At 48.4% G+C, this 26,204-nt stretch overlaps 2 protein-coding genes across 2 annotated transcripts; one reads left to right on the plus strand and one right to left on the minus strand.

The window, feature by feature from the left end:
• Positions 1–711: 711 nt before the first annotated feature.
• On the minus strand, positions 712–25,085 carry LOC139400632 (neuron navigator 3-like). The gene is made up of 5 exons (XM_071145364.1): positions 24,927–25,085; positions 17,531–17,673; positions 5,197–6,280; positions 1,108–1,223; positions 712–854 (listed from the first exon to the last, which is right to left on the minus strand). The coding sequence occupies exons 3-5, from the start codon at positions 6,246–6,248 to the stop codon at positions 712–714; spliced, it is 1,311 nt and encodes a 436-aa protein (XP_071001465.1). The 5' UTR covers positions 6,249–6,280; positions 17,531–17,673; positions 24,927–25,085.
• LOC139400633 (dentin sialophosphoprotein-like) lies at positions 11,494–16,639 on the plus strand. Its single transcript, XM_071145366.1, has 3 exons — positions 11,494–11,599; positions 13,349–13,984; positions 15,039–16,639. Exons 1-3 carry the CDS (start codon positions 11,494–11,496, stop codon positions 16,637–16,639), a joined length of 2,343 nt encoding a protein of 780 aa, XP_071001467.1.
• Positions 25,086–26,204: the final 1,119 nt, after the last annotated feature.

Consider the following 26,204-nt stretch of genomic DNA (forward strand, 5'->3'; position numbering starts at 1 on the left):
TGAGCTGCAGCCCACCATCCTGATAATACAGAGTCTCTCTCTGTCTCCTGCAGCCCAGCCCACCACCCTGATAATACAGAGTCTCTCTCTGTCTCCTGCAGCCCAGCCCACCACCCTGATAATACAGAGTCTCTCTCTGTCTCCTGCAGCCCAGCCCACCACCCTGATAATACAGAGTCTATCTCTGTCTCCTGCAGCCCACCACCCTGATAATACAGAGTCTCTCTCTGTCTCCTGCAGCCCAGCCCACCACCCTGATAATACAGAGTCTCTCTCTGTCTCCTGCAGCCCAGCCCACCACCCTGATAATACAGATTCTCTCTCTGTCTCCTGCAGCCCAGCCCACCACCCTGATAATACAGAGTCTATCTCTGTCTCCTGCAGCCCACCACCCTGATAATACAGAGTCTCTCTCTGTCTCCTGCAGCCCAGCCCACCACCCTGATAATACAGATTATCTCTCTGTCTCCTGCAGCCCAGCCCACCACCCTGATAATACAGATTATCTCTCTGTCTCCTGCAGCCCAGCCCACCACCCTGATAATACAGAGTCTCTCTCTGTCTCCTGCAGCCCAGCCCACCACCCTGATAATACAGATTATCTCTCTGTCTCCTGCAGCCCAGCCCACCACCCAGATAATACAGATTCTCTCTCTGTCTCCTGCAGCCTCGGGCCACTGTCTATCCGGATGAGCCGCCACGTCCCCACAGCTAGAACAAGACGCCGGGCGCCGGGGCGTAACCGATGGCGACTGCATAAACAAAGGGCCACAGATGCCTCCAGTGTCCGCCAGTCGTTCCCGACCTTTTCCCTTCGCAGTGTGAGGCGGGGATCAAGGGACCCCCCATGCTACCTCAAACACAAACATACACACACGCATTCACCAGAAAGTACACACACAGACAATATACTGTAACACAAACACACACATGCATTCACCAGAAAGTACACACACAGACAATATACTGTAACACAAACACACACATGCATTCACCGGAAAGTACACACACAGACAATATACTGTAACACACACACACACACACACACACACGCACACGCACACGCACACCCACACCCACACACACACACACACGAGTGTTGCCTACCTGAGATTTCTTCCAGGCACTGCTTGGCAGTCTTGCTGTAGACCAGGTCTCCCTTGGTGGGGCTGAGGCAGTGGTCTGTGGGGGCCACCGTGGTACAGTCGTTCTCGGAGTACGTCCTGGGAGAAACAAACAAAGCCACGGTTATTCAGGAGCCGCATTGCATAGAGCGTTTGTTTTCATGTGGTAAAAAAACAGGACCCAGACTGAAATACTTCTATTCATGCTTTTCGTATTTTCAACAGATGAAGATGAATATCTCAGGAGGATCTCTTGGATGAAGTGAGGTTTTGTGGGTGAAGGGAAGTTTGTCTCTCTATCTGTGTGTGTGTGCATGCATGAACCTGCCTATGTGCAGCCAAAATCCACATACTGGCTTGCATTCCCTGTCCCCCTATAGCCCCTGGTCAAAAGTAGGGCACTAAAAAGGGAATAGGGTGCCATTTGACAGGCAGACTGTGTTTGTTCCCTTGCCTTGGGCAGAGATGTGAGAAACACAGCCAGACGTCCTGACGGCTGCTAGATAACACTCCCTCACCGGCACACCCACAATAAAGCCTTTCCCCAGCCACCTGCACCGCCACAGATAAACTGGCAGCCACAGAATGCTGCATCAGCCAATGAGTTGAGCACTGTGAAACCTCGCTTTCTAACATCCGTCCTGCAAACTACTTCTAGCTACATAGAATTTCACAGAGAGAGACATGCAGAAATATGGCAGCAATTTGACAGCCTGCAAAAAATGTCGGAATGGGTAAATGAAATGTTTACTGGGGGAGGGTATATATTCTGACTACTCAGTTTAGGAATGTTTGTTATAAAGATGTACAACAAGGATCTCAAATCAGTCTAAAAATACCCTGAGAACAAAACAAAGCACAGCACAGCCAATCATAAGTGAGAATCTCAGGTCGAATCAGGTCAGAGAGAGGACGCACATACAATGTTAACGTCACACAGCAGTGCCTTACAATCACCTCCCCGGCTGCTGTCAAAGGCGGAGGCAGGGGGACTGTAATCAACGAAACACAAACTGCAGCTAACTGCTGCTGCCTCTGCTCTTCTCAGCCTATGGCCCGGCTGCTCTGCTGTGGCACAGGAGAGGGAAGAAACCTAATTGGCCCTGAAATGATGGGAAATTGCGACGCAGCGGGAGGCCCTAAGTGCGAGGCCGCTGACAGTTCCTCCTCTGTCAGGCAGGTCGGCGGGGGCACACCTCCCTCCGGAAGAGAGTGAGAGAAACAGAGGAAAGGGGGAGGGAGGGAGACATGGGATACTATAGCCAGGATTGGACAAGCGAAGGGGAGAGGTAGGCAGGAGTGTGAGTGATCAGGTAGAACTGAGCATCTCAACCTGTTGGCTGCTGAGCCACAGAAGACAACGTGCTTGTCATTTTGGTTGATTGCATCCTGGATATGTAGTTGAGCCGCTCATGATTAGGACCTGACATGAATACAAAGTAGGAAAGCGATATGAAGAGAATCCCTTTTCAATGGCATGACATTACAGTGTATGTTGTGTGTTGCTTGTCTCCCATTTAATGCAGATGGAGAACAGGTTGGAGAACAACAGCCGTCACCTGCATCTGCCTATGAATGATAATCAGGGATGCCTGTTAATGGGCAAGACGGCGAGGTGCATTGGACGGATTAAGATGAATTCTCAATGGTGAGTCAGCGAGCAGCAGAGTGCATTGTGTGCCAAGGTTGAACCCTTTTTGGAAATTATAGAGAAAGAGAAGAGAGGGAAAAGTTACTCGGAAGCCGATTATGGCTCGTTAATAGGATTCCCCCCCCCCCCCCCCCCCCAAAGGCCAGAACCGCTGTTAGCACGCCCGCCATCACAGGCTCTGTCTCTGACATCACAAAGCCCCTACCCAGCAGCCCCCATCCAGTCGACAGATTGAAAGGTGGGAAATTATCTTTGATGGGCGGCATCCGTCTGGAATCAAGGCTTCCACCTCTCTCCAGACACTCAAATAATAGGGGTTATTTGGAGCGCCATGGGATGCAGAGATTCAATTGGTTGTACGCACATCAAGATGGCGTGTGACTGGACGAGCCAGCCCTCGTGTGTCTGTGTGTGACTGTACGGCACCACATGCAGTCCCGTGGGCACAATGACAGAAGGCGGGATGCGGATAAAGGAGTGGAAGTATGGAGGGATGGAGGAGGGCCTCTATTCTCTGTCTCCCCATGAAACCTGTTCTAGATGGATCATGATGAGAGATTAGTCAAGACGCAGCCTGCGTCCCTAATAGCTCCCTATTTCCTATATAGTGCACTACCTTAGAGCAGAAAACTGTGGGCCTCGGTCAAAAACAGGCCTCTGGTCAAAAGTAATGCACAAGACAGGGATACAATTGGGATCAGATGCATTTGATAAGACGAGTAAAGTTAAAAGGCTGTAAATTCATCTTGGAGTATAACTGTCACTGTAGAAGAGGACATTTTAGACAAACTTGCCCAATAATTCCCCCTCAATTCCACTAACAACGAGTCTCTAAACTGTCCAAATAAATCGTTTGTTGTATTGTTCTCAACAAAGTTGAACTCCTTCGCAGAAATCAAGTGGCAAACAAGGGACATTTGCTGCATATAAACACCCAAATGATGGACGTTTCAGACACAAGTTCAGCTGAATTACGTCAGGTGGAACAGAGGGCCTTGGGGTAATGCTGCAGGCATAGACATCAGGACATGGAGGTAGTGAGGTTCGTTTGGACTGTCATTCTAACAACCTGCTGAGGTTCGTTTGGACTGTCATTCTAACAACCTGCTGAGGTTCGTTTGGACTGTCATTCTAACAACCTGCTGAGGTTAGATTGGACTGTCATTCTAACAACCTGCTGAGGTTAGTTTGGACTGTCATTCTAACAACCTGCTGAGGTTAGTTTGGACTGTCATTCTAACAACCTGCTGAGGTTAGTTTGGACTGTCATTCTAACAACCTGCTGAGGTTAGTTTGGACTGTCATTCTAACAACCTGCTGAGGTTAGTTTGGACTGTCATTCTAACAACCTGCTGAGGTTAGTTTGGACTGTCATTCTAACAACCTGCTGAGGTTAGTTTGGACTGTCATTCTAACAACCTGCTGAGGTTAGATTGGACTGTCATTCTAACAACCTGCTGAGGTTAGTTTGGACTGTCATTCTAACAACCTGCTGAGGTTAGATTGGACTGTCATTCTAACAACCTGCTGAGGTTCGTTTGGACTGTCATTCTAACAACCTGCTGAGGTTAGTTTGGACTGTCATTCTAACAACCTGCTGAGGATAGTTTGGACTGTCATTCTAACAACCTGCTGAGGTTAGTTTGGACTGTCATTCTAACAACCTGCTGAGGTTAGTTTGGACTGTCATTCTAACAACCTGCTGAGGTTAGTTTGGACTGTCATTCTAACAACCTGCTGAGGTTAGTTTGGACTGTCATTCTAACAACCTGCTGAGGTTAGTTTGGACTGTCATTCTAACAACCTGCTGAGGTTAGTTTGGAGAGCTGAGGGGAAGGCTGTGCACCAGAGCTGAGGGGAAGGCTGTGCACCAGAGCTGAGGGGAAGGCTGTGCACCAGAGCTGAGGGGAAGGCTGTGCACCAGAGCTGAGGGGAAGGCTGTGCACCAGAGCTGAGGGGAAGGCTGTGCACCAGAGCGGAGGGGAAGGCTGTACACCAGAGCTGAGGGGAAGGCTGTGCACCAGAGCGGAGAGGAAGGCTGTGCACCAGAGCTGAGGGGAAGGCTGTGCACCAGAGCTGAGAGGAAGGCTGTACACCAGAGCTCATTTGGGTAATTGTGATTTGATTGTGTATTTTTCTTTGTATTTTAAGTGAACATCCTACAAAGCCCTGTCTGTTAACAGTCTTGAAGACAAAGGCTGTCAGATGAGGATTATTGTCTTGATGGGTTTACTCCCCCAGGTTACTTGTGGTATGGTGTAACTAGCTAATATAAAAACACATCATAGCTTATGAACACAACAATCATAAGAGAGACCTTCGCCAGACCACTGCATTATACCCCAGCCCCATTGTCACACAAAACAATCGCATGCACGTAAACAGACACACACGCACACCTGCACATACACATAGCCTCACCTATACATGAAGGGGGCGACGGTGGCTGTGTTGGGGTGGTTGTGCTGCTGCTGCTGGGGGAGCTGCACCGCTCCGTTCCCCCCCATGGCCCCGGGGGGCTGGGACAGGGCAGAGGTGCTGGTGGAAGACACCATGTTGCTCCGCCGGCCCTCCAGGCCCCCCAGGGAGCGCTGCTGCATGTAGTAGCCCCCCTGGCCCCCTTTAACCACCTTGGCCTTGTCCCCTTCCCTGCCCCCTCCACTACCACCCTGGGGGGCCTGGGCCTGGGTCTGGGCTTGACCGCCGGCCGGCTTCCCCGTAGCCGAGGGGGCCTTGAGCCCAGGCTTGGGGATTCCACTGGAGGCAGGGGGGATGGCGCTGTCCTTCTTGCCCGCTGCAGGCTTGCCTCCCTTGGGGATGAGGCTGGCGATCTTCGAGGTCTTCTTGGATGGATCCACCATGGGTTCCCGTTGTTCCTCTTTGGGAGGGGTGCTGGCCTTGCCTCCTTTGCTCCTGCTCTTATCCTCCTTGTCTTTGGGCTGGGGCAGGGACTTATTGCTGCCACCGCTGGAGGGCGAAGAGCCCTTCACACAGCCCTTATTGGCTGCTGCCAGGGAGGGGGGCGAGGCAGTCTTGGCCAGCTGCTTGGTGCTGTTGCTGCTGCTAGTACACATTGACGACATTGGCTCCGTTATGCTTAGCCCTTCCTCGCCGTACTCCGACATGTCATCCTCCTCCTGCAAGGCCATCTCGGCCACCGACGGCGAAGTCCGCGAGGCTGAGCGAGGGTTGATCATCCGGAACTTGTCCAGCATGGATCTCTGGGAGGCACCACCGCCAGCGACAGAGCCCGACTTGGGCGCTTCAGTCATTGGGGGCCGTAGGCGGTCGGAGGCGGGGGGTGGGGTGGGTGAGGGAGAGGGCGAGGTGGAGACCGAGAGCATGGAGGAGGTGGCACTGTGCTTCATGTTCATGGACTTGCTGCGCCAGGACTTGCCGGCAGTGGGGGAGGGGATGGCAGAGGCCAGCTGCTGCCCGCTGAGGCTGGTGGGCACTTGGGCACCTCCGTTCATGCTGCCAGGCAGAGGGATGCTCTTCGCCGATTCTGCAAAGGAGACAAATAAACAGACACACAGTTACATCAACCGTCTCAGGAACACAACTGGATCAATACATGCACATATGGTCTCATATACTGAGAGAACAATTTGGATTGAAAATGAAATGGCAGGTACTTTCTATGTAGAGCCAAATATTCACCATCATTGAGTCATCTACAGCAGGGGTGTCAAACTCATTCCATGGAGGGCCTAGTGCCTGCAGATGTACATTTTGTACATTCATTGAAGCCCTAGACCACCAGGTGTGGGGAGTTCCTTACTAATTAGTGACCTTAATTCATCAATCAAATACAAAGGAGGAGAGAAAACCCGCAGACACTCGACCCTCCGTGAAATGAGTCTGACACCTGTGATCTACTGCCTCTGGCACTTTGACAGAAGAACCATCATTGCAGTAGAAACGCTCTCAAAAGTAGCACTATATGATATAAAAGCACATAGGTTCTTCCCCAACGACAGGTATGACCAGAGTAGTCCATCACATGGGAGCTTTCCATTGGCGTCACACTGGTGTCTCAAAAATGTTGTTGAACCCGGTCCAGGATCCACTACACTGTCACATTCACGCTTCTATTACATGAGCACAAGCAGAGAGAAGGAGAGAGGGGGAGAGAAGGAGAGAGGGAGAGAGGGGGAGAGAAGGAGAGAGGGGGAGAGAGGGGGAGAGAAAGAGAGAGGGAGAGAGAGGGAGAGAGGGGGAGAGAAGGAGAGAGGGGGAGAGAAGGAGAGAGGGTGAGAGAAGTAGAGAGGGTGAGAGAAGGAGAGAGGGTGAGAGAAGGAGAGAGGGTGAGAGAAGGAGAGAGAAGGAGAGAGGGTGAGAGAAGGAGAGAGGGGGAGAGAAGGAGAGAGGGTGAGAGAAGTAGAGAGGGTGAGAGAAGGAGAGAGGGGAGAGAGGAGAGAGAAGGAGAGAGGGGGAGAGAAGGAGAGAGGGGGAGAGAAGGAGAGAGGGGGAGAGAGGAGAGGAGAGAAGGAGAGAGAAGGAGAGAGAGGGAGAGAGAGGGAGAGAAGGAGAGAGGGGGAGAGAAGAGAGAGAGGGAGAGAAGGGAGAGAAGGAGAGAGGGTGAGAGAAGGAGAGCAGGGGAGAGAGGGAGAGAGGGGGAGAGAAGGAGAGCAGGGGAGAGAAGGAGAGCAGGGGAGAGAAGGAGAGAGGAGGAGAGAAGGAGAGAGGGGGAGAGAAGGAGAGAGAAGGAGAGACGGGGAGAGAAGGAGAGAGGGGGAGAGAGGGTGAGAGAAGGAGAGAGAAGGAGAGAGGGAGAGAGAGGGAGAGACAAGAGGGAGAGGAGAGAGAGGGAGAGACAAGGGGAGAGAAGGAAAGGGGGGAGAGAGGGGGAGAGAGAGGGGGGGTGAGAGAAATAGGGGTGAGAGAGAGGGGGAGAGAAGAGAGAGAGAGAAAGAGAGAGAGATGTTGTTTGGATGGGTCAGCAGGCATTTTCTGCACCACAGGAGACAGACATGGAAAGGCTTGTCTTGCTCTCTCTGCAGGGGGGATTGGTTGGTAAGGATGCACAAAAAAGAAACGGAGCAGATTGGCAGCGCGCTCTCCAAATCTTTCCCACTGCAAACAGAGATCCTAGTGCAGCAGTGCAGCCTGCTGCGCGCTCAAGCAAAACATTGACTCAGCAATTGATTCTGCAAAACCTAAAACTGTTGCCGTTTCCCCTTGTGACAGTGGGATGCCAGGCAATTCACCCCCTGGGCCAAAGCTGCCTGGTAACTTGGCAGGTGTCTAATGCCAACAGAAAATAAAAACATTTACTAGTGTGGCATTAGAAAGCAAGAATAGGTTGATACATTAATAAAACAACTGTATACTCGCTTTCAAATGAACCGGGGTGTTTCAGAATGCACACACACACACACACACACACACACACACACACACACATACACACACACACACACACACACACACAGAGACAAACATACTCTATGACGTGTCGGCGCTACACTAGACAGACACAACCACGCCCCACGCACACACACACACACACACACACACACACACACACACACACACACACACACACACACACACACACACACACACACACACACACACACACACACACACACACACACACACGTGACGTGTCGGCGCTACACTAGACAACCACGCCTCACGCACACCCTTCCGTCAGGAGCGTGAGATAACCGATGGTCCCGTTAGCCGCTCAGCAGTGGCTCTGACCTTCTGAAGGACCCCCATTTCTCCTCTCTAGTGGGTGTTCAGATCATCATCAATCCCTTAGCAGACGCCTCCCAGACCCTACACTGTGCTTTCCATGGAGATACATTAATAGTCTACTGCTACTTTCTACCAAGGGGAGAAGTTAGTGATAGGAAATGCATTGCAACCTTAAGGACTATACAATATACTGTATGTACAACAGTATGTGGACACCCCTTCAAATTTGTGGATTCGGCTATTTCAGCCACACCCGTTGCTGACAGGTGTATACAATCGAGCACACAGCCATGGAATCTCCATAGACAAACATTGGCAGTAGAATGGCCTTACTGAAGAGCTCAGTGACTTTCAACGTGGCACTGTCAAGTCAGTTCGTCAAATTTATGCCCTGCTAGAGCTCCCCCGGTCAACTGTAAGTTCTGTTATTATGAAGTGGGAACGTTTACAAGCAACAACAGCTCAGCCACGAAGTGGTAGGATACACAAGCTCACAGAACAGAACCACAGAGTGTTGAAGCGCATTGCGCCTAAATATCGTCGGTCCTCAGTTGCAACACTCACTACCTTGTTCCAAACGCTTCTGGAAGCAACGTCAGCAGTCGGGAGCTTCATAAAATGGGTCTCCATGGCTGAGCATCCGCACACAAGCCTAAGATCACCATGCGCAATGCCAAGCGTCGGCTGGAGTGGTGTAAAGCTTGCCACCATTGAACTCTGGAGTAGTGAAATCACGTTCTCTGGAGTGATGAATCACGCTTCACCATCTGGCAGTCCGGCGGACTAACGTGGGTTTTTTGCGGATGCCAGGAGAACACTACCTGCCCGAATGCATAGTGCCAACTGTAAAGTTTGGCGGAGGACAAATAATAATCTGGGGCTGTTTTTCATGGTTCGGGCTAGGCCCCTTAGTTCCAGTGAAGGGAAATCTGACATTCTAGATGATGGAAGCAAGTCCCCGCAGCAAAGTTCCAACATCTAGTGGAAAGCATGTCCAGAAGAGTGGAGGCTGTTATAACAACAAAGGGGGGACCAACGCCCTATTAATGCCCATGATTTTGGAATGAGATGTTGGATCAGCAGGTGTCCACATACATTTTGAGCACGTAGTGTATGTTTGCCTTCTATTGGTGACTGATGTAGTGTCAAACAGCAGGGACATGCTGGGATTCACATTCACAATATAGAACTGCCTGTCCTCTCCATCTCCTCATTCAGCTCTACTCTCCATAGACGACAGTACTTCTCAAAGGATGCTAGACGGTTCATGGAACCACATTATTTTCAAACCTGCATGGTGGAATTCAATCTATACTGAGTCATAAGCACAACAATATAGCTGAACTGGTGGCCTTTCCAGGGACGCAGCCTGAGAAACCGTGATTCTCCCTAACCGTGTAGTCTTTTCCCCAGAGGCGAGGAGAAGGGCTTTAGCTGCCGCGACGCGAGGCCTCAGAACACTTAATCAGCTTATGATCTGGGCCACAGCCTTTAAAACCTTACGACGCCTGTACACGTGTCAGTCTGTGGGAGGAACATGTAAGCTGGCACACGCCATGTCATCTCTTTAAAGACCAGCCTGTGTGTGTGTGTGTGTGTGTGTGTGTGTGTGTGTATGTGTGTGAGCGTTTAAGAATCTCACTTAACCCTTACATCTAAGAAGCCCAGTCATTCTTGTGATAGGGTGACAGAGCTTGCCCTCACACCATGGAAACAGCCGGGAAAGTTGGGCAACAGAAATGCCACGCTTGATTTGATTTCTTTGTCGTAGTCGCGGGCAACACTGTGATAAGATTGTGAATGATGGCCGAAGTGTTTGGGATTCAGTATGTGCGGCCAGCGAATTAACCATGTCTTTAAAGATAACAGGGGCCCGAAGGATGACATTTCATACCAATCGGCTGACGCCACCAACGCCCCAGAGAAGAAGTAGAGACTTGGCGTTACCATAGCAACACACTCTTTCACAACCGCTTACTTCATCGGCTGAGAGTGAAATGTCACTTCTGCTGGCTGGGCGCTGGACCCTCACACGTCTGCTGCTCAGTGCTCACACACCCATCGTGTGGCACGCAAACACACACACACACATACCCCTCCCCACACACACACACCCCGCCCCGCCCCTACACACACACACAAACACACACACACACACACACACAGACGCCGCCCCGTGCCACACACACACACACACACACACACACACACACACACACACACACACACACACACACACAAACACACACACACACACACACACACACAGTGAGCTGAGTAAATCCTCTTGTAATAAACACCAAGTCCCTATATCTGTGAGCCGGCCCTCATTTTCTCTCCCTTTGGACAGCTGGAAGTGTCCCCAATGGCACACTACTCCCTATATAGTGCACTTAATAGGGAATAGGCTGTAGGGAATAGGCTGGCCTGCGCTAGCTGTCACCCTGAGCTGGCCTGCACTAGCTGTCACCCTGAGCTGGCCTGCACTAGCTGTCACCCTGAGCTGCCTGCTAGCTGTCACCCTGAGCTGGCCTGCACTAGCCTGCAGCTCTTGCTTTTTACATGATCTCTTCAGACAGGCTCTTCTGCCATGACTAGACTCTCAATTCCCTGTCTTTTGCTAAAGGTTTGGCTGCATCATTGACATTTCTCTGATTTCTTTGATTTGACCCCCAAATCTAAAGCCTCCACCCTCGCAGGGATGAGGGAGAGGCCTCTTATTTACAGTGGGCCCAAAGTTGAGTCCTTAGGCTGGGGTCAAACTCTCACTCCCAATGACATAACTCCCCCATTGGCAAATTGTTGAGGAGAGCGACTGGCGACTGGCCATGTTACACAAGGCTGATTAAAATAGATTGGAAATGTGTTGAGCTGCATACAAAGAAAACAACAGATATACACAAAAACATTCTGGATCACAGACATTAAAACAGACCTGTATCAAGATTAAGGATTGGAATTGCAATATTAAGTACAAAATTAAATGCTTAAGTACCAGGCTGATTCATGAGCATGGACATGACTCCTGAGTTTAACACTGGACTAGTGACTGATAGACAAAAAGCAGACTGCCTCTTCATGTACACCATGCAATTAGCTCCCCCGGGTCATACTGCCAGTGAGTAGTGAGAGAGAGGGGAGATAGACAACATACTGCCAGTGGGTAGTGAGAGGGAGGGGAGATAGACAACATACTGCCAGTGAGTAGTAAGAGAGAGGGGAGACAGACAACATATTGCCCGTGGGTAGTGAGAGAGAGGGGAGACAGACAACATATTGCCCGTGGGTAGTTAGAGAGAGGGGAGACAGACAACATACTGCCAGTGGGTAGTTAGAGAGAGGGGAGACAGACAACATATTGCCCGTGGGTAGTGAGAGAGAGGGGAGACAGACAACATATTGCCCGTGGGTAGTTAGAGAGAGGGGAGACAGACAACATACTGCCAGTGAGAGGGAGGGGAGACAGACAACATACTGCCAGTGAGAGGGAGGGGAGACAGACAACATACTGCCAGTGAGTAGTAAGAGAGAGGGGAGACAGACAACATACTGCCAGTGAGTAGTGAGACAGAGGGGAGATAGACAACATACTGCCAGTGAGTAGTGAGACAGAGGGGAGATAGACAACATACTGCCAGTGAGTAGTGAGAGGGAGGGGAGACAGACAACATACTGCCAGTGAGTAGTGAGACAGAGGGGAGATAGACAACATACTGCCAGTGAGTAGTGAGACAGAGGGGAGATAGACAACATACTGCCAGTGAGTAGTGAGAGGGAGGGGAGACAGACAACATACTGCCAGTGAGTAGTAAGAGAGAGGGGAGACAGACAACATATTGCCCGTGGGTAGTGAGAGAGAAGGGAGACAGACAACATACTGCCAGTGAGAGGGAGGGGAGACAGACAACATACTGCCAGTGGGTAGTGAGAGAGAGGGGAGACAGACAACATACTGCCAGTGAGAGGGAAGGGAGACAGACAACATACTGCCAGTGAGAGGGAAGGGAGACAGACAACATACTGCCAGTGAGTAGTGAGAGAGAGGGGAGACAGACAATACACTGCCAGTGAGAGGGAGGGGAGACAGACAACATACTGCCAGTGAGAGGGAGAGGAGACAGACAACATACTGCCAGTGGGTAGTGAGAGAGAGGGGAGACAGACAATATACTGCCAGTGAGAGGGAGGGGAGACAGACAACATACTGCCAGTGGGTAGTGAGAGAGAGGGGAGACAGACAAAACGACACAAACACCAAGAAAGAAGGACCATGGAGTTGACTGTTCCCACCAGGGGAGACATTAGCTCTGTTTAGGTGGTAATGTAGGGTGTGAGTAATGGTTTAAACGGTGGCAAGGGGGTACTGAGGAAACAGAAAAACCTTCACTCCCTTTCTGGATGGGGGATTCATGTGTCCCAAATGGCATCCTATTCAATATATAGTGCACTACTTTTGACTAGAGTTCTATGGGCCGTGCTAAAAAGTAGTTAACTATAAAGGGAATAGGGTGCAATTTGGGTGACAGCCACTGTGACAACAGGTCTGGGCAAATGGGACACAGGGGACAGTGAAGGCACTTGTGTAAATCTAGTGGGCTGGCTCTGGCCAAAATAAACAGGGTCGGTGACCGGGGTTTGTTCATGGTTGGTAGACTGTTGTTCTCTGTTAACAGAGGAATATATATATATATATATGAGAGAGAGAGAATGGAGATGCATGAGGAAAAAGAGGACAGCCCTCCTGCTCTCCCTTTGACTGGCCCTGAACTGACACTCTTAACGCCGCATTTTCTCCATCCCCCATTTCTCCTCTCCCACTGTTTTATGGACTGATATACAGTATCCCTTCTTGGTGTTTTATCTACAGACGACCATAACTCTACCGACGACCATAACTCTACTGACGACCATAACTCTACCGACGACCATAACTCTACAGACGACCATAACTCTACTGACGACCATAACTCTACCGACGACCATAACTCTACCGACGACCGTAACTCTACCGACGACCATAACTCTACAGACGACCATAACTCTACTGACGACCATAACTCTACCGACGACCGTAACTTCACCGACGGCCGCAACTCCACCGACGACCGTAACTCTACCGACGACCGTAACTCTACCGACGACCGTAACGACCATAACTCTGCCGACGACCATAACTCTACTGACGACCGTAACGACCATAAATCTACCGACGACCGTAACGACCATAACTCTGCCGACGACCATAACTCTCCCGACACCCATAACTCTACCGACGACCATTACTCTACTGACGACCATAACTCTACCGACGACCGTAACGACCATAACTCTGCCGACGACCATAACTCTCCCGACACCCATAACTCTACCGACGACCGTAATTCTACCAACGACCGTAACTCTACCGACGACCGTAACTCCACCGACGACCGTAATTCTACCGACGACCGTAACTCTACCGACGACCGTAACTCTACCGCTGACCGTAACTCTACCAACGACCGTAACTCTACCGACGACCATAACGACCATAACTTCACCAACGACCATAACTCCACCATGACCGTAACTCCACCGACGACCGTAACAACCGTTACTCTACCGACGACCGTAACTCTACCGACGACCGTAACTCTACCGACGACCGTAACGACCATAACTTCACCAACGACCATAACTCCACCAACGACCGTAACTCCGCCGATGACCGTAACGACCGTAACTCTACCGACAACCGTAACTCCACCGACGACCGTAACGACCGTTACTCTACCGACGACCGTAACTCTACCGACGACCGTAACTCTACCGACGACCGTAACGACCATAACTCTGCCGACGACCATAACTCTACTGACGACCGTAACGACCATAAATCTACCGACGACCGTAACGACCATAACTCTGCCGACGACCATAACTCTCCCGACACCCATAACTCTACCGACGACCATTACTCTACTGACGACCATAACTCTACCGACGACCGTAACGACCATAACTCTGCCGACGACCATAACTCTCCCGACACCCATAACTCTACCGACGACCGTAATTCTACCAACGACCGTAACTCTACCGACGACCGTAACTCCACCGACGACCGTAATTCTACCGACGACCGTAACTCTACCGACGACCGTAACTCTACCGCTGACCGTAACTCTACCAACGACCGTAACTCTACCGACGACCATAACGACCATAACTTCACCAACGACCATAACTCCACCATGACCGTAACTCCACCGACGACCGTAACAACCGTTACTCTACCGACGACCGTAACTCTACCGACGACCGTAACGACCATAACTTCACCAACGACCATAACTCCACCAACGACCGTAACTCCACCGATGACCGTAACGACCGTAACTCTACCGACAACCGTAACTCCACCGACGACCGTAACGACCGTTACTCTACCGACGACCATAACTCTACCGACGACCATTACTCTGCCGACGACCGTTACTCTACCGACGACCGTTACTCTACCGACGACCGTTACTCTACCGACGACCGTTACTCTACCAACGACCATAACTATACAGACGACCGTTACTCTACCGACGACCATAACTCTACCGACGACCGTAACTCTACCGACGACCGTTACTCTACCGACGACCATTACTGCATTGACAACCATAACTCTACCAACGACCGTTACTCTACCGACGACCATTACTCCATTGACAATCATAACTCTACCGACGACCGTTATTCTACCGACGACCGTTACTCTACCGACGACCGTTACTCTACCAACGACCATAACTATACAGACGACCGTTACTCTACCGACGACCATAACTCTACCGACGACCGTTACTCTACCGACGACCGTTACTCTACCGATGACCGTAACTCTACCGACGACCGTTACTCTACCGACGACCGTTACTCTACCGACGACCATTACTCCATTGACAATCATAACTCTACCGACGACCGTTACTCTACCGACGACCGTTACTCTACCGACGACCGTTACTCTACCGACGACCATAACTCTACCGACGACCGTTACTCTACCGTTGACCGTTACTCTACCGACGACCATTACTGCATTGACAACCATAACTCTACCAACGACCGTTACTCTACCGACGACCATTACTCCATTGACAATCATAACTCTACCGACGACCGCTATTCTACCGACGACCGTTACTCTACCGACGACCGTTACTCTACCAACGACCATAACTATACAGACGACCGTTACTCTACCGACGACCATTACTGCATTGACAACCATAACTCTACCGACGACCGTTACTCTACCGACGACCGTTACTCTACCGACGACCGTTACTCTACCAACGACCATAACTCAACCGACGACCGTTACTCTACCAACGACCATTACTCTACCGACGACCATTACTCTACCGACGACCGTTACTCTACCGACGACCGTTACTCTACCGATGACCGTAACTCTACCGACGACCATTACTCTACCGACGACCGTTACTCTACCGATGACCGTAACTCTACCGACGACCATTACTCTACCGATGACCATAACTCTACCGACGACCATTACTCTACCGACGACCGTTACTCTACCGATGACCGTAACTCTACCGATGACCGTAACTCTACCGACGACCATTACTCTACCGACGACCATTACTCCATTGACGACCATTACTCTACCGACGACCGTTACTCTACCGATGACCGTTACTCTAAAGACGACCGTTACTCTACCGACGACCGTTACTCTACCGACGACCGTTACTCTACCGATGACCGTAGCTCTACCGACGACCATTACTCTACCGACGACCGTTACTCTACCGATAACCGTAACTCTACTGATGACCGTAACTCTACCGACGACCATTACTCTACCGACGACCGTTACTCTACCGATGACCGTTACTCTAAAGACGACCGTTACTCTACCGACGACCGTTACTCTACCGACGACCGTTACTCTACCGACGACCGTTACTCTAAAGACGACCGTTACTCTACCGACGACCGTTACTCTACCGACGACCGTTACTCTACCGACGACTGTTACTCTAAAGACGACCGTTACTCTACCGACGACCGTTACTCTACCGATGACCGTTACTCTACCGACGACCATTACTCCATTGACGACCATTACTCTGTGATAGTGACAGAGGGATGAAGGGAGACGTGAATGTAAAGGGAATGGAACCAACACTGTACGATCATTGAAAAATACTGAGAGACAAATATTCAATATCTACGAACATGATGTAAGCTTAAAGAACCACTAGGTATGTGGTCATTAAGAAAAGAGGAGCCTTGTTGAAGCCTATTTTTCTCCAAGCCCATAGGGCCCTGGTCAAAAGTAGTGCACTATATAGGGAACAGGCTACCATTCGGGACACAGGGAAATCATTTCATCCACTTACTTTCGGATAAAAGTAATATGACAATAATAAAATAAGGAAAGTGAATGTGTGACAAAATCTGTCATCAGGTTATCAGGTTATTATGCTTGGTGGAGCGTGGTGTGATTCAGCCCCACAGCTCTGCAGTCTAACCACTACCACTCACCATGCTGTGAAATGCACTGTCTTGCCTTCTCCCTAAAGGAATACCCTACAACTCTAGTCAACTACACTGCTGATCTGATTCAGCAGACTGGTTAATGTGGAGTGTGCTGGCGGGTGCTGCTCTGTCCAGTCCACTGTGTTTATCAGTGGCGCCACCTAGTGCATGTTGTGGACCATGCGCTCAAAAATATAAATGCTGAATGCTACTGACAGACCCTGAGGAAAACAGCTGTAGAAACGCAGGGGTAAGATAATGAATTCTAAGACACTAGAGGTTTTCCGCATCCTGTTTAAACCTTATGGAAGGTGAGTTTAGACACGGCCATATCCCCATTTTCACACTAATGTGCCGATCCTAATCAAACTGCGCTGGTTTTACATTGTGTCTTTTTCATCAAGGTGCCAGCAACCGTGTAACCAGGCTAGATTAGAACAGTTTGGTTTGGCTCGGCTCATATGGCTCAGGCCTGCTTCTACCTGATTCTAGGTTCACCTACCTCTGTCATTGCCACTAGCATACTGGAGAGGCTTGCTCTTATCGATGCTGTTAAAGCTCTGACTCCTCCTGTTGAGGTTGGAGGATCCTTGGCCCTTGGGGGCCCCGCTGCCTGCAGCGGACACCCTGGTCGGCCCTGGCAACCTGCAGACGAAAACACAGGTGGGTGAGGAGAAAGCGTGAACAGTCACAGAGCAACAAAAATACATGTCTAGCCAGGTAGTGTGTTTGTGTTGTGCTGAAAGGACCATTATGTTCTGTCTGGGACATGCATAAGAGCCCACACACGGATACACAGATGTAAGCGCGAGCACACACACACACACACACACACACACACACACACACACACACACACACACACACACACACACACACACACACACACACACACACACACACACACACACACACACACACACACACACACACACACACACACACACACACACACACACACACACACACACACACACACACACAGAGCTAGTGTTGTGCTGAAAGGACCACATGTATTCTCAGGGAAACACACAAGAGAATACACACTTCAGCATCTGTGGATAAATGTGGATGTTTACTTCTGATGCCACAGCTGGAGCGCAGTCATAGGTCCCAGAGGGGGGAGAGGCCATAGGCTCATTATTCCATTAGAGACTCGTTAAAGCATGCTAACGGATCTCACAGTCCACTAGACTGACACTGACAGAGCAAGGTCTTCTCAGTACTGCAACCAAACAACCTCCTGATTGGTTAAACACTGAGATTAACCAATCAGCATGGCTCAAAGGCTCAGTGTAACACGCACGGAATGCACCCACAGTCCTTGAGTCAAGCTGGACACTTCAATGCATCTGGCGAGGTAACTGCCTCGGGCAGTAATACATTAATGGTCATCATGAGTCTGGGAACTTTCACTTTGATTTGGATGTTTTATCAGTGAGATAATTGACCTGGAAAATATGTTGCTGACGTCTACAGATGGACTCGTTGACCTTTACGAGGAAGTGAAATCTATGCAAATCTGCCTTTGTCCTGGAAAAACACATCTCAAAGAAAATGATCTAATCACATGACCATTACGACATATCTATATGAAGTTCATACAGTTTTGATTACCGGTCCGCAAAACACACAAAACCTTCATTCATGCCCTAAACACACAGGACAACCTCCAGGCCTCTTTAGAGTGGTACAGAAGAAAAAAAACTGCTTTCAGAGAGAGAGAGAGAAAGAGAAATAAAGAATGAGAGAGAAAGAGAGACCTGGTGAACAGTGTGAACTGCTCTGTGTTGTTTCATGAAAGATGCTAAGCCCATTTCCCCATGGGAATTCCATCATCTAAACTACCCCACTATCCAATCCACATCATTTATGTCTGGCCCTTTAAAACTGACACTCCTAAAAGCTTGGCAATTAAAGGGGAGTATGGGAGTTTAATTAGGCATCGTATCCCTGGACAAAGAGACTTAACAACACCGCATAAACCTGTCACAGAAGCAGACTGAGGAAGCTTGAGGGACTAGATGGCAATGTGAAGTAATGGCAAGGGTCAAAACAACACAACCAGAGAATTAACATCTTGGCCCTGTGGTAATGCATCTAGGGAAACGACTCTATTAAGTCCCAATTGACAACCTATTCCCTTTATAGTGCACTACTTACAGTAGGGCTCTGGTCAAAAGTAGTGTACTCTATAGGGACTAGGGTGTTATTCGAGATGCTACCTCTCGCTCTCTCCTACTGAATTTAAACCACAGAGGAGACAGTCATCTGTTCGATAGTAAACATGACTGTGTATGTCAAACAGACAATAAAACACATTCGTTCGCGGCTAAAATTGTGGTGTCAGAAATCATACTGTGACGAGTAAACGTGTACCTTCTGGTTTCTGTTTCAGAGTAAAAAGCCAACTCACAACGCAGACAATGGACTGGTCCCGAAGGAGTCAATCCATACGTCATGTAATGATTGATGGAACCAGAGTAACACCAACTCCTTCTGTTGTGACGTAGAGTCTCTTAACTCCAGTCTTCAACCCAAGGATCAATGCATTACTCAACGTCTGTGTCCCAAACGGCACCCTACAATGTCTTGGTCTATTGACTGAGGAGTCTGGGTGTTTCTAGACATCATTGGGTTGGAAAACGGACAGATGGTAAAATGAAAAACCAGGTGATATGCTAGAAGCTCCATCCACTTGGTAATGATACACTTTCATCACCCTGTCAATACATATTTCACCACATCCTGGCACCAATGCATCATGATCAGAAATAATAACGTTTAACTAAGATATAATCCTTCATTTCCGGGACGGAGCTAACGAAGATGTATCTGATGTCCCTCCTGGCTGCCTGTGTTCCAAATGGCACCCTATTCCTTATTTAGTCAACTATTTCTGACCAGTGCCATTTGGGATGCAGCCGGGGTCTCCAGCACTCAGTTCTATTTTTAAGATGGAGAAGAGGGAGAGGGGTGGCCAGACACATTATTCTCCCTGTCAGACAGGGCTGGAGGAAACGGCTTCAAACTGACAGGGTGTCTCTGTGCTCACTGCAAAACAACCCCCCCCCCCCCCCCCCCCAGTACACACATGTACAAACACACGCAACCACCGACCCACCCACCCAGGCTGAGAGGGGCACCTGGAGACCCGTGAGCTGAATAAGCATGACTTCATGAGTGCATGTGTGTAATGTCAAATATAACCAGGCAGGAGGGATGGGGGGGCAGAGAGAGAACAAGAGAGAGAGGAGATGGAGCGAGAGCGCCCACTTGAACAGAAGACCCTGCCATCTGCTCAGCCCATTATCTATATTAGTGAGAGAGAGCGTGTGTGTGTCTGTGTGTATGTGTTTGACAGTACATACCTATGCGAAAGATAATGAGTATTATCAGTATGAAACAGACACAGTATGTGTAAAACAAAATGTGTGTGTCTGCTTCTGGCAGGAAGCTCAGGGGAGTCAGTCAAATTGAATAACAGGTTTCTTAGCAAGTCAGCACATCTGTCGCTGTATATTCAGGACAATTACCAAAGCTTCCCTGGAATCGCTTTTATCAGCATCACAGACAGGTGCTTTAGGCTGCGGACAAGCGGTCAAACACCGCCCCCTGCTGCGAACACGCTGAATTTAAATGGCAATTTATTTTTTAAAGTGCCGTTAGTTGAGGGTGAGATGCCGAAACACTGTCAACACACCAGGGGTGTACCATTAGTGCCTCACTATAGCAAAATGAAACAAAATGCTTTGCAACAGAAAACATTTTCCAATGAAAAACAATAGTTTCTTATTGAACAAGTTCAGGTAGTCCCTCCCCATTTGTCTTATTGATTCTGCTTGGTTCCTAGTGAATAGGACCCAGGTAAGCAGGTTTACTGAGAGAGTGGAGTAGGGATTTTACACAGCTCTAGGAGCACAGAGGAAACATTTTACACAGCTCTAGGAGCACAGAGGAAACACTTTACACAGCTCTAGGAGCACAGAGGGAACATTTTACACAGCTCTAGGAGCACAGAGGAAACATTTTACACAGCTCTAGGAGCACAGAGGGAACATTTTACACAGCTCTAGGAGCACAGAGGGAACATTTTACACAGCTCTAGGAGCACAGAGGGAACATTTTACACAGCTCTAGGAGCACAGAGGAAACACTTTCACAGCTCTAGGAGCACAGAGGAAACATTTTACACAGCTCTAGGAGCACAGAGGAAACATTTTCACAGCTCTAGGAGCACATAGGAAACCTTTTACACAGCTCTAGGAGCACATAGGAAACCTTTTACACAGCTCTAGGAGCACATAGGAAACATTTTACATAGCTCTAGGAGCACAGAGGAAACATTTTCACAGCTCTAGGAGCACATAGGAAACCTTTTACACAGCTCTAGGAGCACATAGGAAACCTTTTACACAGCTCTAGGAGCACATAGGAAACATTTTACACAGCTCTAGGAGCACAGAGGAAACACTTTAATAGTAGAGAAATAAACTCCAGCACACTGGCATTCCTGTTTGCCCCACAATGTGTTTAGTGGTTGGAGATCCATTAAATGCATTGTGGAGTAATAGTTGGAGAGTTGCTTGAGTTTCTTTTTCAAGGCACAATATCCTCAGATATAAAACTGCCAAGGTAGCAACAGAACTAAGTCCTTCAGCCAATCAAACACAGGAGCTTTCACAAACGTGTGAGGCTACCATTGTGTTGGGAACTCACATTGACTGTATTTCCTGAATAATGTTGTTGACTTTAAAATCACCCTGGGGGTGTAGGCTAGTACCTCACAATAAAACAACTGTTCATGCCCAATGGTTATCCTCCACAGTAAATCAAAGGTACATTTTATGGCCACAAACTGAAACTAGAGGGCTAATGTCTTTATGTACAATACTTTCAGTGAATGATATCATTTGGCACATTTCTACCCTGACCCCTTCCCAGTGAGAATTCATGGAAGAAAACGTGCACTCTTCATCAACGATGTAGTTAGTTTCAAGTTATGGGAGCAGGTCACGTGACCACTAGTTTTTATTTTCACTTATCAATCTGAAACAGGAAAAATCTATCCGGTCCATTTCATTTCATTAGAGGTCCAGGACGACTCACACAGGCCGTGTGTTCTCCAGGTCGGGTGTGGTGAGTCCCGGTGGACTCGTATCGTCTGCCATTTTACGACTTCCGCTGGCTCCTAGCTGTATCACACCAGCCCCCTGGAAGGCCCAGAGAGTGCTGATCCTGGCCCCCAAAACAGTGCAGTCTGTCACCAACCCCCCAGCCCCCCTACACACACAGACAGAGACACACACACACAGACAGAGACACACACACAGACAGAGACACACATACACACACAGACAGAGACACACACACACACACTATAATCTCTATCCGGCTATGGCTGTAGTCAGGGTTAGCTAAGAAACCCAATCAGTCCTGGTGTGGTTGGCCTGATGAGACAGGCCCAGTCTCATTAGCCAAGGTAATGAGGGAGAGAGGAGGCCAACAGGGAGATGAATGGCTGAGCATTGCACTGGGTCAGGGGAAAAGTAACTCTGCCCAACTACTTTTGTTGTGAAATCTCAGCCATTTTATCCAATCGATAGAGTTTCCATTTGGGGATAATAATATAAGGTATTCATTTTAATTCAAGTGTTAGTGAGATTTTCATGAATCGGCAGAGGAGGAAACGCGCCCCGATCCAAGGAAACACACCCCGATCCAAGGGAACACACCCTGATCCAAGGAAACACACCCCGATCCAAGGAAACACGCCCCGATACAAGGGAACGCGCCCCGATCCAAGGAAACACGCCCCGATCCAAGGGAACCTCGCCCCGATCCAAGGAATCGCGCCCCGATCCAAGGAATCACGCCCCGATCCAAGGGAACGCGCCCCGATCCAAGGGAACGCGCCCCGATCCAAGGAAACACGCCCCCAGTCCAAGGAAACGCGCCCCAATCCAAGGAAACACGCTCCGAATCAAGGAAACACAGTCCGATCCACATCAACGGGACTGCAGTAGAGAGAGTCAGCAGGGTTAAGTTCCTCTGCATTCACATCACCGAGGACGACATGGACCAACAACACTCTTGTCAAGAGGGCGCAGCAGTGTCTACTTCCTAAGGCAGCCTCTCCAAATACTACCGCTGCACCATCGAGAGCGTCCTGACCAGTTACATCACGGCCCTCCAGCGGGTGGTGAAGACGGCCCACACATACGTGCTACACACATGCTACACACACACATGCTACACACACACGCTACACACATGCCACACGCACGCTACACACACACTACACACACGCACTAAACACACACACACACATACACGCTACACACACGCGCTACACACAAACACACACATCACAACCAGACTCAAATTTACAGTACTATTTACAATCCCCGCTTTCTCTGATACATGTGTAAAAATGGAATATATATTCCCTTAGTTAACAGCTGTGTTCGAGAGCAAAGCAGCTTGTACACGGCTATTCAGCAACAACACCAGCTGACGGGTTGTCAATACTGTGAAGGGGAATACCACCCATAGGCTTGTCAATGCTGTGAAGGGGAATACCACCCATAGGCGTGTCAATGTTATAAAGGGGGAATACCACCCATAGGCTTGTCAATGCTGTGAAGGCGAATACCACCCATAGGCGTGTCAATGTTATAAAGGGGGAATACCACCCATAGGCGTGTCAATACTGTGAAGGGGAATACCACCCATAGGCTTGTCAATGCTGTGAAGGGGAATACCACCCATAGGCGTGTCAATGTTATAAAGGGGGAATACCACCCATAGGCTTGTCAATGCTGTGAAGGGGAATACCACCCATAGGTGTGTCAATGTTATAAAGGGGGAATACCACCCATAGGCGTGTCAATACTGCGAAGGGGAATACCACCCATAGGCTTGTCAATGTTATAAAGGGGGAATACCACCCATAGGCTTGTCAATACTGTGAAGGGGAATACCACCCATAGGCTTGTCAATGCTGTGAAGGGGAATACCACCCATATGGTTGTCAATGCTGAGAAGGGGAATACCACCCATAGGCTTGTCAATGCTGTGAAGGGGAATACCACCCATAGGCTTGTCAATGCTTTGAAGGGGAATACCACCCATAGGCTTGTCAATACTGTGAAGGGGAATACCACCCATAGAATTGTCAATGCTGTGAAGGGGAATACCACCCATAGGCTTGTCAATACTGTGAAGGGGAATACCACCCATAGGATTGTCAATGCTGTGAAGGGGAATACCACCCATAGGCTTGTCAATGCTGTGAAGGGGAATACCACCCATAGGGTTGTCAATGTTATAAAGGGGGAATACGACCCATAGGCTTGTCAATGCTTTGAAGGGGAATACCACCCATAGGCTTGTCAATACTGTCCAGCACATATTTCACATAGCTTGGCGGGGTTTGCGTGAAGTAATTTGCCAGCACGCTGGTTCCCACCAGCCACTACCGTCTAAGGAGAAACAAATGCTCTGGGAGCCAGACAACTGGCCTGGTGAAGTATAGGAGCCTGGAACTGTCTGGAAGCCACCACAGCAAGTCATTCTGTTCAATGCAGCATTTGGTAAAATGGCCCCTAATCCACATAGGCTTGAGTTTAATGGCTCACGCACGTCACTGACGCCTGGGATCGCCAAGTGCCGATGTTAGTTTGGCATCAGAGAATAGCCAACACAAAGTATTCCATTATGAAATCCTCTAAGATAGATGCACAACCAAACCAAATGTAAGAACTTCGTTGTGCCAAGATTTTCACAAGTAGATTATTATGAATTTAAGAGGTTGTACAGTAAAGTACATAATGTGTCATTCATGTCGACATGAACTGAAAGAAGGTGAAGAAAAGTCAGCCATGTGAGAGTCATACCTTGTGTTTTTCTTCTGTGGTGTTGCTCCTATTCCGCTGTGACCCGGGGGGCTACCATACCGCGCAGTGAGACTGTGGAGAGAGCAGAGAGAGACACAGACTTAGTGAAGGAATGAGGCGAACGGCTCTCTGGACTCTTTACACTGTAGCATCTTTGAGACATCATCTAATGCAATAAGGAGAGATTCAGAGGAGAGGATTGCGCGAGACAGAGACAGTAACTAACAACACAAGCCCTAGTGAAAGAAGCACATAGTGTGAACCCGTACTGCGGTTCACGTGACGGGCCACACATTTCATGTGTATGTCCTCTGTAGCTCAATTGGTAGAGCTTGGTAGAGCTTGGTAGAGCTTGGTAGAGCTTGCAATTTATTTTTTTAATATATTTTTTTATTTAACTAGGCAAGTCAATTAAGAACACATTTTTATTTACAATGACGGCCTAGACGACATATTTTTACCTTGTCAGCTCAGGGATTCGATCGAGCAACCTTTCGGTTACTGGCCCAATGCTCTAACCACTAGGCTACCTGCCACCCCTACGCAATTCCTGGATAGTGATAGTGGGTTCAATTCCCGGAACCACCTGCTCGAAAAATGTTTGCAGACATGACTAAGTCACTTTGGATAAAAGTGTCTGCTACATGGCATATATTATTACCATTATATTACTATATTATTACCATTATATGACTATTATTACCATTATATTACTATATTATTACCATTATATCACTATATTATTACCATTATATTACTATATTATTACCATTATATCACTATATTATTACCATTATATCACTATATTATTCCCATTATATGACTATTATTACAATTATATTACTATATTATTACCGTTATATGACTATTATTACCTTTATATTACTATATTATATGATTACCATTATATTACTATATTACCATTATGTTACTATACTATTACCATTATATTACTATACTATTACCATTATATTACTATACTATTACCATTATATTACTATACTATTACCATTATATGACTATACTATTACCATTATATTACTATATTATATTATTATCATTATATTACTATATTATATTATTACCATTATATTACTATACTATTACCATTATATTACTATACTATTACCATTATATTACTATATTATTTGACTATTTGATTTGATTTGATTTGATTTGATGATTACCATTATATTACTATATTATATTATTACCATTATATTACTATATTATTACCATTATGTTACTATACTATTACCATTTTTTACTATACTATTA

Source organism: Oncorhynchus clarkii, unplaced genomic scaffold, assembly GCF_045791955.1.
Source record: "Oncorhynchus clarkii lewisi isolate Uvic-CL-2024 unplaced genomic scaffold, UVic_Ocla_1.0 unplaced_contig_10215_pilon_pilon, whole genome shotgun sequence".
Lineage (NCBI taxonomy): Eukaryota > Metazoa > Chordata > Actinopteri > Salmoniformes > Salmonidae > Oncorhynchus > Oncorhynchus clarkii.